The 16,171-nt window shown below is 57.6% G+C and overlaps 6 protein-coding genes across 7 annotated transcripts; all 6 read left to right on the top strand.

Moving 5' to 3' along the window:
• Positions 1-63: 63 nt before the first annotated feature.
• ABB37_04733 (hypothetical protein) lies at positions 64-2,369 on the top strand (the record flags this gene model as incomplete). Its single annotated transcript, XM_015802517.1, has 1 exon — positions 64-2,369. Exon 1 carries the CDS (start codon positions 375-377, stop codon positions 2,367-2,369), a length of 1,995 nt encoding a protein of 664 aa, XP_015658961.1. The 5' UTR covers positions 64-374.
• A 2,579-nt stretch (positions 2,370-4,948) lies between these two features.
• Positions 4,949-5,823, top strand: ABB37_04732 (hypothetical protein; the record flags this gene model as incomplete). 2 transcript variants are annotated; one of them, XM_015802516.1, is made up of 1 exon in its annotated part: positions 4,949-5,823. In XM_015802516.1, exon 1 carries the CDS (start codon positions 5,455-5,457, stop codon positions 5,821-5,823), a length of 369 nt encoding a protein of 122 aa, XP_015658960.1. In that variant the 5' UTR covers positions 4,949-5,454. The 2 variants fall into 2 exon arrangements, with proteins under 2 accessions (XP_015658960.1, XP_015658959.1); XM_015802515.1 differs by having other exon boundaries at positions 4,957-5,823.
• Positions 5,824-6,578: 755 nt separating this feature from the next.
• ABB37_04731 (hypothetical protein) lies at positions 6,579-7,154 on the top strand (the record flags this gene model as incomplete). The annotated part of the gene is made up of 1 exon (XM_015802514.1): positions 6,579-7,154. The coding sequence occupies one exon, from the start codon at positions 6,579-6,581 to the stop codon at positions 7,152-7,154; it is 576 nt and encodes a 191-aa protein (XP_015658958.1).
• Positions 7,155-7,789: 635 nt separating this feature from the next.
• On the top strand, positions 7,790-12,006 carry ABB37_04730 (hypothetical protein; the record flags this gene model as incomplete). Its single annotated transcript, XM_015802513.1, has 1 exon — positions 7,790-12,006. Exon 1 carries the CDS (start codon positions 8,137-8,139, stop codon positions 12,004-12,006), a length of 3,870 nt encoding a protein of 1,289 aa, XP_015658957.1. The 5' UTR covers positions 7,790-8,136.
• A 417-nt stretch (positions 12,007-12,423) lies between these two features.
• Positions 12,424-13,060, top strand: ABB37_04729 (hypothetical protein; the record flags this gene model as incomplete). Its single annotated transcript, XM_015802512.1, has 1 exon — positions 12,424-13,060. Exon 1 carries the CDS (start codon positions 12,563-12,565, stop codon positions 13,058-13,060), a length of 498 nt encoding a protein of 165 aa, XP_015658956.1. The 5' UTR covers positions 12,424-12,562.
• A 451-nt stretch (positions 13,061-13,511) lies between these two features.
• On the top strand, positions 13,512-15,831 carry ABB37_04728 (hypothetical protein; the record flags this gene model as incomplete). The annotated part of the gene is made up of 1 exon (XM_015802511.1): positions 13,512-15,831. The coding sequence occupies exon 1, from the start codon at positions 13,699-13,701 to the stop codon at positions 15,829-15,831; it is 2,133 nt and encodes a 710-aa protein (XP_015658955.1). The 5' UTR covers positions 13,512-13,698.
• Positions 15,832-16,171: the final 340 nt, after the last annotated feature.

Genomic DNA, 16,171 nt, shown 5'->3' with positions numbered 1-16,171 from the left:
CTTCATCTTGCCCCTCGCTACCACTCCCACCACTACTATCACTTCGATTCATTCTGTTTGGCAGTGCCATACCGCGCTCAACGTCTTGCACATTTCTTAACCTTACGCACTTCGGTGAGAAGTCTGTTATAAGCATCACCACCCGCTGCCTTCTTGATTAACTCACCGCTTTTGCAAAGTCTTTTCCCCTCTTTTTCTCTTTCTCTCAGGGCGAGATACATTGAACTGCACCTGAGCGGACGAGAAGGAAGGAAAGAAGACAGCAGCAGTGAAAGCACAACGCCAAGCTCGTACACATCCTTTCATTGCATTTCTCCGTCTCTCTTCGTTGCGCCTGTATTTTAAAAAGTAAAACGAAAAGGGTTGCACGAACAATGCCGCTCGTGATCAATGAGCTGTTCCGCTTCCGGATGCTGATGGCAGGTGTGTTCGCTGGCCTCGCCATGAGCTCCACATACGGCTTCAGCATCTTTACTAATCACATGAAGTCGCAATACGGCTTCAACCAAGCGGATATTACCACCATCAGCACCGTGGGTAACTGCTGTGGGTACCTCGTGTTCTTCGCCGGTATCCTGTTCGATTACACCGGTCCGAAGGTTCTCTTTGTCGTTTCGGGATTTTTGGGCTTCCTTGGCTACGTACTCTTTGGTTTGGCTTTTGATGGCAAGATCACGAGCAGCAGCAAGGAGGTGGCGCTGATCCAGTTCTGCATCTTCAACGCTATTCTCTACTTCGGCTGCCCTTCCATGGACGTGGCGACGCTTATGCCGCTCATGGCGAACTTCCCCTTGGAGCGCGGCTACATGATCATCATCGAGAAAACCTTCTCCGGCCTTGGCACCTCCGTATTGATGGCGTACTTCAACGGGTGGTTTGCGAACACGACGGACCCGCTCAAGAGTCACTTCTCCGGCTACGCGTACTTTGTTGGTGCGCAGATTCTCTTGTGCGCGCTGCTCGGCTGCTACTTCATCGATTTGCCTCCGTACATCCCTTGCCAGTACCGCAAGAACCGCCTCACGGAAGAACAGGCTGCGGAGCGGCAGAGCACGGTGACCGTTTATAATTCTCAGCACGCCCCGCTGCGCCGGCTGTACATCGGCTGCGCCATCGTCGGTGCGAACCTTGTTTTCCTCACCGTGAACTCCATCGTCACGGGCTACATCCCCACCACGAAGAACGGCTACATCGCCAGCTCGGTGGTAGCGGTGGCGCTGCTCGCCTGCTTTGCGATTATGGCGCTGCCCATCCAAGCGCTGGGTCATTACCCTGTGATTAAGCGTCCGCATCCGCACTTCCCCGGTCTGGGCTACACCGACGATCACGAGGACGATTTTGCAGATATCGACGCCATGGCCGCCGTGGAGGCGGCGGCGGCGGCAGAGGAGCTGGAGGAAGACAGCGCCAACGCCCAGTCACGGCAGCCAGAAGAGGGGGAGGAGGAGCAGAGAGCCGATGCCTCTGGCTCGAACTCCGTGGAGGCGCAGCGCGACAACAACGGCAAAAGTGGAGTCGTTGCCAATGTCGAGGACTGCGAACCCGCTGAGAAGGCGCCAAAACCGCCGGTGAGCAACGCCGTCGGCGATCCGCAGTACACGACCACCTTCTGGCACAACCTGCTGACAATTGATATCTGGCTTTTCTGGATCTGCTTCTTTGGCATGTGGGGCACCGGTACGGTGATGCAGATGAACGCGGCGCAGATGTACCGCAGTATCAACGGCGGCGTGTACGACCAGTCCCGACTGACGCTGTACGTCGCGCTTATCGGTGTGGGCAGCGCTATTGGTCGGGTGGTGTCCGGTGTTCTGGATATGTACATGACGATGCGCAAGCGCGACGGCAAGAAGGAGATCCTCACTACGACCTTCTTCCCGGTCAGCTCCATCCTGTTATTTGTCGCCTACCTCTTTTTCGCGGTGATGCCGGCCAACGGTCTCATCCTCCCTTTCCTGCTGGGCGCCATCGGCACCGGCATGGGCTGGGGCCTCGGCGCCCTCTGCGTCCGCATCGTCTACGCCAATGACATCGGCAAGCACTACAACTTCATGTTCTCCTCCGGCTTCGTCTGCACCATCGCCTTGAATCGCTTCATGTTCGGCACCATGTACGACAACGAGGCGAGGCGGCTCAACACGCTGCCCAATTGCAACCAGCGGTCGTGCGTGCGCAGCCAGATGTTTATTCTGATGGCAGTGAACGTCCTCTCCACAGCGGCTGCCATTCTCGTGCACCTCCGCTTCAGCCGGTTCGTGGTGCGTGAGCGGGCGAAGCAAGCGCAGGAGATGACGGCTGCGGAGGCCGCCCCTGTGGAGACGCTGCCGGACCGCATGCCCATCGAGGAGAGCTCAGAGTCTCGTCAGTAGATGCGCTGAGAGTGTCCATCGGCTGCTTTTTGTTTTCTCTGTTTCACCTCCGCGGTTCTCTCCCTCTCCCCTTTCTTTTCCCCTCCTTTGAGCTAAAAATGGTCTCCGTTGAAAAGGAGGGGTATTGGTTGCACAGTGCTTTAAAAAAAGCCGTCTTTTTTGAATATCTTCTTATCCTAAGCTGATTGTGTAACGACAGGTTTTATTGTTGTTACTATTCATTTCAATTAATACGGGGATGACGTTCAGAGGACAGAAAACGACAAAATGACATCTACCGCTTTGGTCACTTCCAACCAGAACAACTCGATAATTAAGGCGAGAGAAAGAGACAAGGAGGAGGAGGGAAGGAGGGAACCACACGCAACCTTTATAGGTGTGGTCCTGATTTTGAAAGGCTTTTGCTTTCTGTCTCTGCTTCTTATTTTCTCCCTCTCGTCTGTCGGTGGAAAGTGCCAAAAAGCTGATCATTTTTTTTTCCATTCATTTTCGCGTGTACGCCATATTTGGATCTATTGTTCTGTTTCTTTTTGTTTTCTGGTTTGTTTCTTGCTCAAGACACATGGTGTGTCTCCACACCTTGTTTTTCTGTTTTTCTTTTTTCGCCATTAAGCGTGCTGTCCTGTACCGCGGCGGACAGCGTAAACGCCTGTTTTTCATTATTATGGTGATTATCATTAATATCTTCCTGTTGGTTTCCCGTAGCAACGATAAGCTCGTAAATCTATCTTCGTTTAGCTTTTCTAAGTGTTTGTGTGTTCCTCTTCCACCTGTCTTCTCGGCTGACCTGAAGCGTTTCTTTTTCCTCTCTCTCTCAATAGCTACAGCATATGCATATGAGAAAGAAAAAATGATGGGCGTCTGTTTGTGGTGTTCAAGGGCCAGAGAAAGGAAGAACCTAACCGTAATAACGTTTGTTTTCGTTTGATCGCTAGCACGATGAGCCACAAAAACAAAAAAGGAAAAAACATGTATTTTTTCTTTCTTCTTGTTTTGCCATTTTCGTCTCTCCCGTTTTTTTCTCTCTTTGGGTTTTCCTTACCGAAGTATGCTAATCTGCACAAGCGGGCCATCTGCAGTGGTACGCGTCGTTGCTTCCTTTCCACTGTTCCTCTACGTGATGCGTCTTCTGTCAGCGTGTTTCTCCATTCCAAAGGGTGATCCCTTTTTCTTCTTTGCACGAGGAAGGGCGACTCAATACGCGCTGAATGAACGCCACATCTCGGGAAATGATTTTCGCTTGCGAGGCAACTGAAGACACGACGGCGCTGAAATGCTTTTACTTTTTCTTTTCCGTTCCGCCTTGTAAGTGCAGGAGGTGTTCCATGAGAATCATCATCTCCTCCTCTGCGGAATGATAAGAAGAAAGGACTACTGGTTTTTTCTTTCAATGTATTTAAGTTCACCTGCACGGGCGTACGCTAACAACACCCTCTCCCAGTTTATTTCATTTCTACTTCGTCTTTTGTTTATTCGGAGAAGCGGCTTTTTTCCCTGTCCTCGAGACCCTCCGTGCAGCAGTGCTTTCACTCGTCCGCACGCATTCACCTTACCTTTTCTCTTTTGTCGCTCTCTCGCACGTGTTGTCTCGAGTTCTGAAGTGGATCACGGCTTGTCTTGCTCTGCTAGCGGACAGACCTGACGAGAACGCAGCGCTGCTCCGCCTGCCCTTGCCAAACAGCTCGCAGCGATCCACCCAAGTTTCGAAACTGGCGGCGAAGGAGAAGGTGGGCGTGTGGCGGTGAACCGCACCTTTTGTGAGGGAATCAGATTAGTGAGTTCCTTCCTTTCCCCTGTCGAGTCTCCCCCAAGCTCTCGTGGGCGGCGGCGCCCTCTGTTTCCCCCACTCCATCCGCACTACTGGATCATGGACGTGAGCACTGATGCAGAACGGATCCGCAAACGTCACCGTAGTGTATTTTGTTTTCTTTATATCAAAAAAGGCAAATGGGGAGCCTGCTATTTCCGCACACTACACAGCGTGGAAGCAGTCGACGCCTTCTTCTCTCCTTTCCTCCTCTCCTTCTCGCCGTTGGACTGGAAGCAGCTGTGAGGCTGAAAATAGCAAAGAATGAGAACGGAAGAAGGTGGGGTTACAGGGCGGGTGAAGAACGATTGAATATCTATATATACTATTAAAGGCATTCCTCTTGGCGCTGATCTTCGAAAGAAAACAATTGAAACAATAGTATCCACCTCTCCACGCGCGCTGTTGTGTGTGTGTGTGTGTGTGTGCGTGTGCCTTTGTTTGTCTTGCTTTTGGATGGGTGCCTCATGGCAAGGTGAAGTGTTCATTCTCTTAGTAGGAGTGTGTCAAGACGCGCGGGTGTATCGCGAGGTATTCATGCCTCTAACTGGGATAAGTACGCAAGCGGGGAAGCCGCACATGGGAGGGGCCGCTGCTGCCGGCCGCCCTTTTCTGCCCATGTCCCACAACATCGACGGCGAGCGGACCGCGTTGTGTTTGTTCTGCCTTTCCGGCCGCCCCTCTTGCTTTGCTCTCCCCCGCATCCTCCAGCACCGTTCTCCCTCTTCGCCTCCTCTGTTCACATCCTCCTGTTTTCCGTCTGGCGATGGAAGGCGTACAGTCCTCTCTTGTTTCCTAAAGCCATCGCCCGCTTTCATCATTGCTCACGGTGTTCTCACCGGGCTTCCACCGGCACTGCTCTCCCGACGTTGGGAGTTTCTGCTTTCAGAGGGGGCGAGCCCCTCGTCTCATGAGACAGGACGTCAGCTCCTTCTGTACATTGAGGTGAAGAACGCCACGAAGAAGCTCGGCGACGGAAAGCCGACAGTGAAGCGTCCGTGGAACGGCTGGTGGAGGCCGCGACGGGGGCGGGTGCGACGGCAACGGACGCTGCCACCTCCCTGACCGTGCAATCCGAACTGCGGCACAACTCTCTTGAATGCGAAGCATCAGGGACGCGGCGCTGTGGTGGCACGACGTGGGAGGCCTGACAGACGCGCAGCTGACGGGGAGGTTCATCGGCTGGGCGGGGGCTGAAGCGGCTTCCACCGACGGTGCTCCTTTCTTGCCTCTGCACAACGGTGCACGCCTGACAGGGAGTGTGGCCGAGGCTGCCGCATGAAACTTCTCCTCATCGGCCCACAGGAGGGGACGATGCGGTGCCACAACCATCAGGCTTGCCAGGAGTGCGGGCTCGTCGAGGCGGCGCCTGCTCGACGGAAGCATCGAGAAGCTCCCGATGCCGCTCTTCCCGCCGTACGCGGCAATCCCTCCCCTCAAGCAAGGCGTGCGGAGCATCGTACGCAGGAGCCAGCCTGCAGGGGGGGCGAGTTGCGCGAGGACGGGTCGCCGCTTAGGAGCCCCCACGCCAGCACCACCACCGATCTTCTGGAGGGGGGCCGCTACCCCGCGCCGATCTACGTCGCTGAGGGGAACAACTTGCGGCCGTCGACGGGACGCAGACCGACAGCCTCCGTTGCCGAGTAACCGGCGGGCTCCGGCATCTCACCGCCACGCCACACCCACACGCAGCGTCCGGTGAAGGTGGGGGAAGCGGACGCGGTCAGCGGTACGGTCGTGGGGACAGCGGACAGCGGGCGAGCGGAGGTTGCACTGCCGTAACGGAAGGGTGGCTGAGGAGCCGAAGCCGTCTAGCGCTCCAGAGTGCGAGCAGCCTTCGCGCCACACCCGTCAACTGCCTTCGGACGGGAGGTGCGGTGCTAGAGGGCGGAAGTGTTGCCGCGTGTGCAGCAAGTAGTGCTGTGCCCCGTCGGACTCCGCGGCACTACACGCACGCGAGGGCCCTGCTGCGGCGCGACACGCTGCCTTCGTTATAGAGTTCACCGGTAAGCCGTGTCGAGAAATCCTTGCAGCAGACAAGGAGACCTTATTTCCCGCCTGTTCTCCGGCTTCATTGGATCGCGCGTCTCCTGGAGGTGGCCGACAACGGCTCAACCCGCCTGGAGATATCCGATTCCCACCTTCGGAATCGGTGCACAAGGATCTGAGGAGAGCCTTAGGAAGGCCTTGGGGGAGCCGTGGCCATCGCTCAGCGTTGCCCAGGGACAGTGCACTCGTTAACGAAGACACAGCGGCCGCTGCGGCTTTTTCATTTAGCGACTTTTTGCGCTGCTCGCCTCGGCCCGAGTGTGGCTCACCCGGGATCGGTGACGCGGCGCTTACAGTAAGCGCTACGCGACCCTGCGAAGGCGCTGTCACCGCACGAAAGCTGCCGGAGGCGGATGAGAGGGATGCTTGAAACTCAGCCGGCGCAACAAGAGACTGTTCCTCTTGAAGGGAGTTCCATCCAGCGGCGTAGCGCCGAAGACTGGGTGGGACGAGCTGGAGAAGCCGATGCCGCATGTGCCAGACGCGGCCTACGGTACAGGCTCGCAGCGACCGCCTTGACATCGATGTTCGATGGAGTGGAACGCTCACTCTCGGCACAGGCACTCGCTATGCGCTCCGCACGCTTAGGTTTCAACACGCGTGAGGGCGTCGATATTCAGCCAGTGGAAGGCACGGGACGTCCACTTCAACCCGACAACAAACGAGGCGGAGATGACGAGCAGGGTGGGCTGGACGGCTCGACGCGGGGAGCGAGTCCGATTTCACGGACCTTACACATTGGCGTCGCGGCTCCTGCGCGCGGACGCTTCAGTTCTGCAGAAGTTGCTGGCGAAACATGGCTCCAGCCAGCTCCTCTTCTTCCCCCTGGGCCCCCTCAAAGACACGATGCGAGCGGCCATGCGGCAGTTCAACCCCACAGCGGCACTCTCCTCAGTGTGCAGGGGCGCGACGAGCTGCTTGGCGGATGACGCAGCGACAGACAGCGAAGCCCTACGTTTGACGGGGCATATGCGAGTAGCGACGCTGCAGCGGTACCTGGACTATGGCCGCCATCTTATGGCGGAAGCTGCAACTGCGCAGGACCACGCGGCCCATGTCCTCCTCGTGCCGAACACACATCGGCGTAAACACGTCCAAGTCGTGGGTACTGGGATTCCAGCTAACCTCGCTCTACGAGGAAATAAGCTGCACATGTGGTGTATGTGTATGTGTATGTTCCTTTGTTACAGTCAGCTGAAGTGGATTATTATTATTTATTCTCATTGGTAGGTTCAGCTGCATTTCAGCTCGAACAGTAGTTGAATTCGATGCCTGCTGAGTCTCCATAATCCAAAAACCTCAACCGCGCAACGCAAGCTGGTGAAGCTCGGAGTGCATCCTTCAAAAGTCTCACTAACTCACCTTCTCTCGTTTTGTTTTATTATTATTACTATTAATGAAGTATGCAAATGCGTGTGGAGCTCTATTCCGGCCTGTCACCCCAACAGGACGACGCCTTTTGATTGAAGAAGACTACACTATCCACATCTTTCCACCCTCTTCACTCTCTTTTTTTTTCTTTTGAGCTGTGCGAGCTGTCGCGTGCCCGCAACATCGCTTAAAAGAAGAAAGCTCACTGTTTTGCTGCGTGGGTAACGTTTTGGGAGTTGTTGATTTTTTTTTAACCCATAATTGATTTGTTTTGTTTTTTTTACACCATTTTTTTTCTGGGTCGTAGACAACTCTGGCATCTTCTCGACGTCGTTGCTGCGCTTCACATCGTACATCGCATTCGCTCGTTTTCAAACTCTTTACGGAAATCCGTTGTGGCCTCCATACGAAACGGCGCTGGAGCAACCGCCAATCAGATTCGCCTTCACCGCTCGAGCAGCTTATCATTGTTGATCCTAGTATTCGCTCCTCTTCAACTGCCGCACGATGTGTGGTATTTGCCTCTTAATTCGCCAAAAAATGGCCATAACTGCCCGTGCACAGGAAAGTGGCGCGAAAGAGAGGTCCACGTCGTCTTCGTACAGGACGGCTCACGGAACGTCGCCGCTACCACCAGCACCCTCTACGCTTCCCGTTGAGGAGCAAGTGGATGCACAGTCCTGTGCACTGGTGCCTACGTCTCCCGACGCGTGCCGCTTGACCCCGTGCACCTGCGCCGTCGCTGGACTGGATGTGAAGAGTTTCCTCAGCAACTCCGACGCAGCCAACGACCTCTTGACGGAGCTCATTCGAAACCTGCGGCGACGCGGTCCCGACACGTACGGCATGACGCGGCGTTCGTTTGTGACCTCGTGTCACACCCTTGCTGATCGTCATCTGCCAGCTCTCTTGCAGGCCAAGACGTACGAGGGTCAACACGGCAGCGTTGGCTCGTCCCCCTCTTCGTTGTCGTCATTGGCGAACGGCGCGGTAGCGCTGCGGACGGAAGTGGCGGGCGTGGCGTCGGTACTCGGCCTGCGTGGTCACTCCACCGTCGCACAGCCCTATGACATGAACGTCGCGACGGACGCTGAGGACGACCGCCAGGCTAACTCGTGGGACTTTCGCTCGTCATTGATGTGGAACGGCGAAATCTTTGGTGGCTCGCTGTGCCCGCCCCCGTGGGGCTCGGACACAGTGCTGCTGGCGACGCGGCTCTCGCAGATGGAACTGGAGTGCGTACGCCTCACCGTCGACGACGCAGTAGGGACAAGCAGAGGCGACGACGAGGCACATCCGCAGCCCGTTCTGCTCCCCCTGGTGGAGCGTCAGCGTGCCTTCTTGCGCAAGTGCACGATGTTGTTTGAGCAACAGGTGGAGGGACCGTACTCGTTTATCTTCCTCGCTACGCGGCTGCGTCTCGCCGTATTTGGGCGGGATCCGCTCGGTCGTCATTCCCTCCTCTCGCACGTGCGCGTCACGCGGCCCATCAGCGGTGGCGTCGCGGCGGAGGAGTTGGACGTAGAGCTGATTGTCTCCTCCGTTGGCGTCCAACACCACCACCCAGGTGCCTGCAAGGAACGGGAAGGAAGCAAGACGGAAGAGCGGAATCGACCCCCTACACCCACGACGCCGTCGCACATACACGACGGCACAGAGGGCAATTCGAAGGGGAGAGAGGGAGATGCACCGTTGTCGTCGTCTTCCGCCCTTTCCACAGTCCATATAGAGAGTAGCGGCGCCCTTTTAGATGAGCAAGCGGAAGAGTCACCGGGCACCACTGCCATCACGATCACAGCTGCGGCGCCCGGGTTCCATGCCCGCTCTTACAACAAGCGCCCACGACATGAGAAGCGCACCGCGATGTCAAAGGGCGCGGCAAATATGGATGCTGTTGCGGCGTCAGCGGCGGCCGCTGCCGTGGATGAGGAAGAGGATGGTGAGGAGGTTGGCGGTGCTGCAGAGGGTGCCACGTGTGGAGTGGAGGGACAACAGGAGGTATGTTGGCAGGAAGTAGGCGTCACAGGGCTGTTTGCCGTCCCGCTGCAAGCGCCGCTGATCTATGGCGACCTTGCCGCCTTCCACCCGCACGACGGAGCTGGCGTGAAGGAAAGCGGAGGTGTCCCTAGCACCACCGGCGCCGATCGACTCCACCCTGTGTGCGTCTCTTCGACGGCGAGAGATTCGATAGACAACGCCGGTGGTGCGACGATGGTGTGTGGGGCGAACGTGCTGCTACTGCATTGTCCCTGGCATCACACCTATCACCTTGTCCACCCGCTGCTGCGGACGGCAACGCTACCGATGGTGCCGCACGAGCCCCCGCCGTTCGAGCTCGTCCTCGCCCACGAGGAGATCGCCGTGCTGCCGGAGCCGCTGCTGCGGTGGGCGAGCCACCTCATGAAGAGCATGCAGCCCGACGGAGGGCTCATCCAAAGTTGGGTGGACTGGGCAGCGGCACATTACATGCTGGCCCTCGCCGTGTCCATGCACCGCCGCATCACCGTCGCCAACTCCGGCGCGGCGGACGGGCGGGACGCACAGGAGCTCTCAACAGCTCGCCGCCGCCCCTTGTGCATCCTCTTTTCGGGCGGCATCGACTGCACGGTGATTGCGGCGCTGGCACATTACATTCTGCCGGTCGAGACGCCGATTGAGCTCGTGAACGTGGCGTTTGGCGACAACCCCGCGGAGGCGCCGGACCGCATCGCGGCCTTCCGCTCAACGGAGGAGCTCTTGCGCCTGCCATTGCTGAGCACCTCCCGCAGCAGCGGCGATGCGACGGACGCGGCCGCGACGGCGGAACGGGAGTGGCGGCTGGTGCTGGTGGATGTCCCGTCGAAAGCAACGTTGGATAGCGCGCATATCAAGGACTTGCTGGTGCCGCAGCACACTGTGATGGATCTCGACATTGGCACGGCGTTGTGGCACGCCGCCCGCGCAACCGGTCGGATGCAAATCTTGAAGCGCAGTGACGTGGACGGGGCGGCGGCGGCGGGCGGAGATTCCTCCGATGGCACACTGCCGATGACGGCAACGGGAAGCCCCACGACGGCAACGACGACGACCTCCACGTCGCTCACCGCGCTGCACGTTGGGGGAGTACGAGGTAGTCCGAGGGTGACGCTGGACGGCTTTTCGAAGCACTTCCGGGCCTACGCCGGTGCCACGGCGGCGGGTGCGGGTGGACCGTGGGACGGGGCAGGTCCAGCCGATGCGCCCTTTCCTGGCCCCACTGCCTCGTCTTCGGCCAACGCGAGCGCCGTGGTGACCTCAGCTGCGCCGACCCCCAGCCCACGCTGTGGCGTCACGACCGCAACAAGCGCATCGCTGCCCTTCGGCGCTCAAGGCGCAGAGGAGGTGGCAAATACCCAGAAGTATCAAATTCTGGTGGACGTGTTGGTGAAGGAGGGCCGCAGCGGCGGTGGCCCGCTGACGCCCGTGCTGCTCTCCACACTGGGCAAGGAGTACAGCCTCTTTTTGCAACCGCACATCAAGCGCTACGGTTACAAAAAGCTGGGCGGCTTTCTGAACGACGCGGCGAAGGCGGGGTATATTAAGTTTGTGCCGGACGCCCTTTCGAAAGCGGTGCGGCTTTGCCGGGCAGCGGATATGGAGAGAGCGGCAGCAGTGCGGCCGAGCCCGTGGTTCACAACGGTGTACATGCAGGCACAGGAACCGACCCTCAATGCGAGCGGCGTGCGGCAGCCGGCGCTGCCCTTCCCGGGGACGTTTTTCCAATCCTACGCGTCGCACGCGAAGGTGCTGCTGCTCGGGATGGGCGCTGATGAGACCCTCGGCGGGTACACCCGCTACCGTCGTTTCTTCCAGCGCGAGGGCATGGTCGGCGCACAGCGCGAGCTGGAACGTGACTTTGCGCGCCTGTGGCAGCGTAACCTCGGCCGAGACGATCGGGTTACTATGGACAGCGGACGCGAGCCGCGCTTTCCATTTCTGGATGAAGGCGTCCTGCGTACGCTGGAGTGGATTATACTGAAGCGGCGCAATAACATCCTGGTGTCGCAGGAGCATCTTCGTGGCGCCTGTGAGAGCGGCCGCCGCGGGGGCGTTGGAAATGGTGGGACGTCGCTGCCTGGTGCACCGACGTCTTCGCTTGCCACCGGGACGGCGTGTCGCAGCGGGGCTGCGGGAGACAACGGCGGCAGCAGTAGCAGCAGCATCAATAGTGCGGCCGCCGTGGCTGCGCCGTTGACGCACGACGAACTCCTGCGCCTTGCATTGGAGCCCATCGTGAGTTTTCGTCTTCCACCGGGCGACGGGGATAAGCGGGTGCTGCGCCGTGTGGCGAGTGTGCTGGGACTGAATGACGTGACGCACCTGCAGAAGCGTGCGATCCAGTTTGGGTCCCGCATCGCGGAGCGGAAGATCAAAGGTACGATGGACTTCTGACGTGTACAATCAGCTGCATTTTTGTTTGCCTTGGCGGTCGTCGCTTTTGTGTGTGTGTGGGGGGGGGAGAGGAGGGGTATGTGTGTGCGAGTGCTCCTTCAACAACTCAAGAACGAATAAGAGAGAGAGAAAAAGAGGGGGCGTTGCAGCGGAGGCGTCGCGCGCCGCCAATCGTTAGCCGCAACGCTTTTTCTCCCCATGAGGAGCCTTTGACCTCTCTGGGACACGGTTTTTGTACCCTCCTAATAAAAATAAAAACGTCATTAGTGGTTGCCTGCGTAGTTCTCCTTCACAGTCGGCTTCGTCATGACGATGTGCAGGTGTTTTGTGATTGTTTCCCACCTTTCTCGTCCTCAACGGCGCACCACTTCGTCAATCATTTCATTCCCTTCTGCCGTTCAACCGAGCTCTCCCGTAGCACTGCTAGGGCTGAGACGTCCGATCCTGGCATGCCATAAGAAGTCGGCTAGAAGAAGAAGAAAAAAATAAAACCCACATCTCATTTGGTCGCAACCGTGCAGACTTTTCTTTCTTTCTATCTTTTTTCACATATAGGATGGTGAAGTGGTGTGGCTCTCCGCGTGGCGTCCTCGCCTCTTCTTCTTCTTTTTTCGCTCCGCCTCGTTGCGTCAAAAAGGTACACAGCACGTATTTTTCTCTCTTGCATTGCGCATCCTCGCTGCGGACTTCCTTTCGCGCGGTGCACATTGAGCACTCCAGCGACGTACACAAGTGGCGGAGTCCGGAGAAGGAAGAGGTGAGGCGACAGTTCCGCGGTGGTGTAAAGCTAGGCAGCGAGTTTGTGAAGTACCGTGAGCAGGAGGCGATAGAGAAGCGGCTGATCGAGGAGGACAAGTTCACGAACTGGCCGTTGGTCTACGCCTACTCACTCGGTGCAGCTCTGCTGCTCATTGGTCTGAATCTTGTAATGGTTTTTGTGAAGCCCAACCCCTCCCCGGAGTACGTGCCGTACGTCGATCCCTCTGCGACATCCTCGGTGACGGAGAACGCTACCTCCAGCACCAGCGCCAGCTCCCGCGTGGCTACTCATTAAAAGAGAGATGGATGTTCGAACCTCGCATTTGTGGTAATGATTATTTTGTGATTTTGGTTGTTGCTGTTGTTTTTTGTTGTTCCTCACAGAAAGAGTATCGTCTCCTCGACGTCAGGTGTGTGGGTGTGTTTGCAGAACGCGCGATGGCCAGCATCTCTATTTAAATTGTTCTTAGCGTGGTTTAAAAAAAAATTGAAAAGACGTATTCACACTGCTTTCCTTTTCCTCCTCTTCTTCTTCAACGTTCATCAGTATAGCTGGCAGCTTTGTGTTGAGATACGCATCGCAGTCATGCGCCATTTTTGTATGTCAGGGCAGATGAAGTTGATAGACCGAGGCTCCAATTAAAAGGCGTCCCTCCCTCCCTCCTTCACATCAACAAAAAACCCACAGCTTTGTTCTCCTCCTTATTTTTTCCTTTCGTTTTCCTTTTTTTTTTTTGCGGCTTTCAGCTGGAGTATTCGTTGAGTTCGTCCCTCATTCATTTCCGCCCCGTTAACCTCTTCGCTCAAACTACAATTGTAAGGGAAAAAGGGAAGGGAAAGAAGAAGAAAAGAAAAAAGGACGATCATTCATTGAGCCACTACTCTACCGCCTTAAACGTTTCGTATACAACACGGAAATCCAATCTCATAAGCATGAGCGGTACACCGATGAACAACGAGCAGCGAGCGGCGCTCGAGCGGCGTTTGGCAGAACTGCGTGCTGCGCAAGCAGCCGCAACAGGCAGGGGTGCGGCGAATCCAAGCCGCAGTGCTCCCACGGGCGGTAACCCACCCGCGCCCACCCAGCAGCAATGGCAGCAGAACGCACCGCAGAACAACAGGCAACAGTACGCACCGCAGACGGGCTACGGCTACGACGATGACGACGAGGAAGAAGAGGAAGACACATTTGACCTGGGCCGGCAGCAGTTCGAGGAGGAGTTTCTGCGCATGCTTGCCGTGCAGCGGCAGCAACAAGCGCAGCACCAACCACAAATGCCGTCGCATCGGCAGGTTTCCCTGTACGAGCGCAACGCGGCCTCGGTGACGCAGGTCAGCGCCACCCGCCACGCAGACGAGGGCGTCGACGTCGTCGCGACTGACAAGACCTCGCAGCGCCCACACGAACTCGGCGACTTCGAGGTGCTACGCCTGGCCAAGATGGGCGACGGCAGCTCCATGCTTGACTTCGGTTCCGCCAGCGGGGTCGACTGGAAGACCTTCGTGGACAACCGTGGCCGCAACGCCCTGCACTACGCCGCCGATGCCGGGGCGGCGGCTCTCATCCGGAAGCTGACAAACGATCTGCGCGTGCCGTACGTGGCGGACGAGCGGCAGCTGACGCCGCTTGATGTAGCCGTGTTGAACGGGCACGACAACGTGGAAACAGACGAAGTGGTGGCCGCGCTCGTGGCGGCGGCTACGGCGACCCGCCACGCCGATGCCTCGCTGGCCGATCCGCACGTCGCGAAGACGTTGGAGAGCGTGCTGCACGCCCACGCGCCAGCACCACCGAAGTTTGTCTTGAGCAAGCCCGTGCCGAAGCCGGTGGAGGCGTCCGGCGTGCGTAGCTTCTGGTCGGCCACGGCGACTGCGCCGTCGAGTGCCGCCACCTCACTGCAGTGCAGCAGCGGAGCGGACATGTCCGCCGAGGAGGCAGCGAGCGTGACGGCGGAGGTAAACGCGTTAGATCGGCACGGCCGGCTGGACTGGCTGCTGCCGGTGACTCGCGGCTCGCACGCGCCGTGCAGGCACTGGCAAATCGTTCGCCATATAAGCAGCGGGGACGGCCCATCCGGTGCGACGGCCACCACGGCCGGCATTATCGTGGCGCAGATGTTAGCGCACGCCACCTTAAAAGGGCCCGCTGCGTTGAGGATCAAGAAGGTCGGTGACACGCCGGTGAAGGTGACGATGGCGGCCCATCTGGGGGTGCTGGGCACCGCACGTCGGGCTGGTGTAGCTGCCAGCCTGCTGCACGCCTTACGCACGCGTCTCTGCGACGAGGCGGCCGGCGCGGCGGCGAACGCCATCGTGTTTTTTGCCTCCGGCACGCAGCTGCCGCGCCCGCCCACATCGATTGCCACAATTAAGTGGTACCGCCGTGTCTTCGACGCCGTCAGCGTGTATGCGTCAGACAGCGCCTACGACGTGTTTCCAGATTTTTACAACTACGACGCGGTGCTCCGCGCAGATGCGGTGCTGAAAGGGGCGATTCCCACATCCCTCTTTGAGGAGTACGCGGCGGAGATGCCGCGCTGGTGCGACGTCGATCCCGCGTCGGACGATCAGTGTGCGTTGGTGGTGAACTTTATGGCAGCGAAAGCGGGGACGCCGGAGTCGAATGTTGAACTGGCCTGTGTGCCGCAGGACGTGGCGGAGCTGCGAAACAGCTACCTGGGCCACCCAGATCATCACACCTACGTGCGCACGGACGCGCAGGGCGCCGTGACGGACCTGGTCGTGTTTCGCCGGCGTGACGCCCGTAAGGGCACCGGTGACAAAACCTTTGCGGCAGAGGTGGTGTTTTCCCTCTTTACCAGTATCGCCGGCATGGCGAAGGTGGACCACATGATGCTGCTTTCATCAAAACTGTTGGAGGCGAAGATGCTGTTGGTACCGACGATGTTTGGCATAACCGAGAGTGACTTAGCAAAGTCGAACTTTGACGAGGTGGTCGCGAGTCGCGAGTTTGTTTATGGTGTGTCGCCGTCTACGCTAAAGGATGTCGATGGCCTCGGCGCTGTTCCGGCAGCAAAGCTGTCCTTGCCTCTCTACTGTACTTAGAAATGTTCAGTGGGGTTAGTTTTGTGTTTGGCCGTCTTACTTGGGTCGCTGCGCATGTGTGATTCGAGTAGGGTGGGAGGTGTGGGTGCGTAAGGTGGATGTGGCGATAACTCAAGTGGAAGGAAACACTTGGGTGACACGTCATGCCGTTTTTTGTTGTTGTTTTTCCTTGTTCTCTTCTTTGTGTAGTGTTGTGGTGCTATGTCGTCTCCATAATCATGTGCTGTGGACATGCGGAGTGAGGGATCCGTGAGCGATGTCGAGAAACTTTACTTTTCTAAATGAAGCCGCAAGAAAAGTATATATATATATATATATATATATATATATACATAACGAT

This window comes from Leptomonas pyrrhocoris, assembly GCF_001293395.1.
Source record: "Leptomonas pyrrhocoris isolate H10 chromosome Unknown, whole genome shotgun sequence".
Taxonomy (NCBI): Eukaryota; Euglenozoa; class Kinetoplastea; order Trypanosomatida; family Trypanosomatidae; genus Leptomonas; species Leptomonas pyrrhocoris.
The sequence above is the reverse complement of the archived record's forward strand: the minus strand, read 5'-3'. Positions and strand labels throughout refer to the sequence as shown.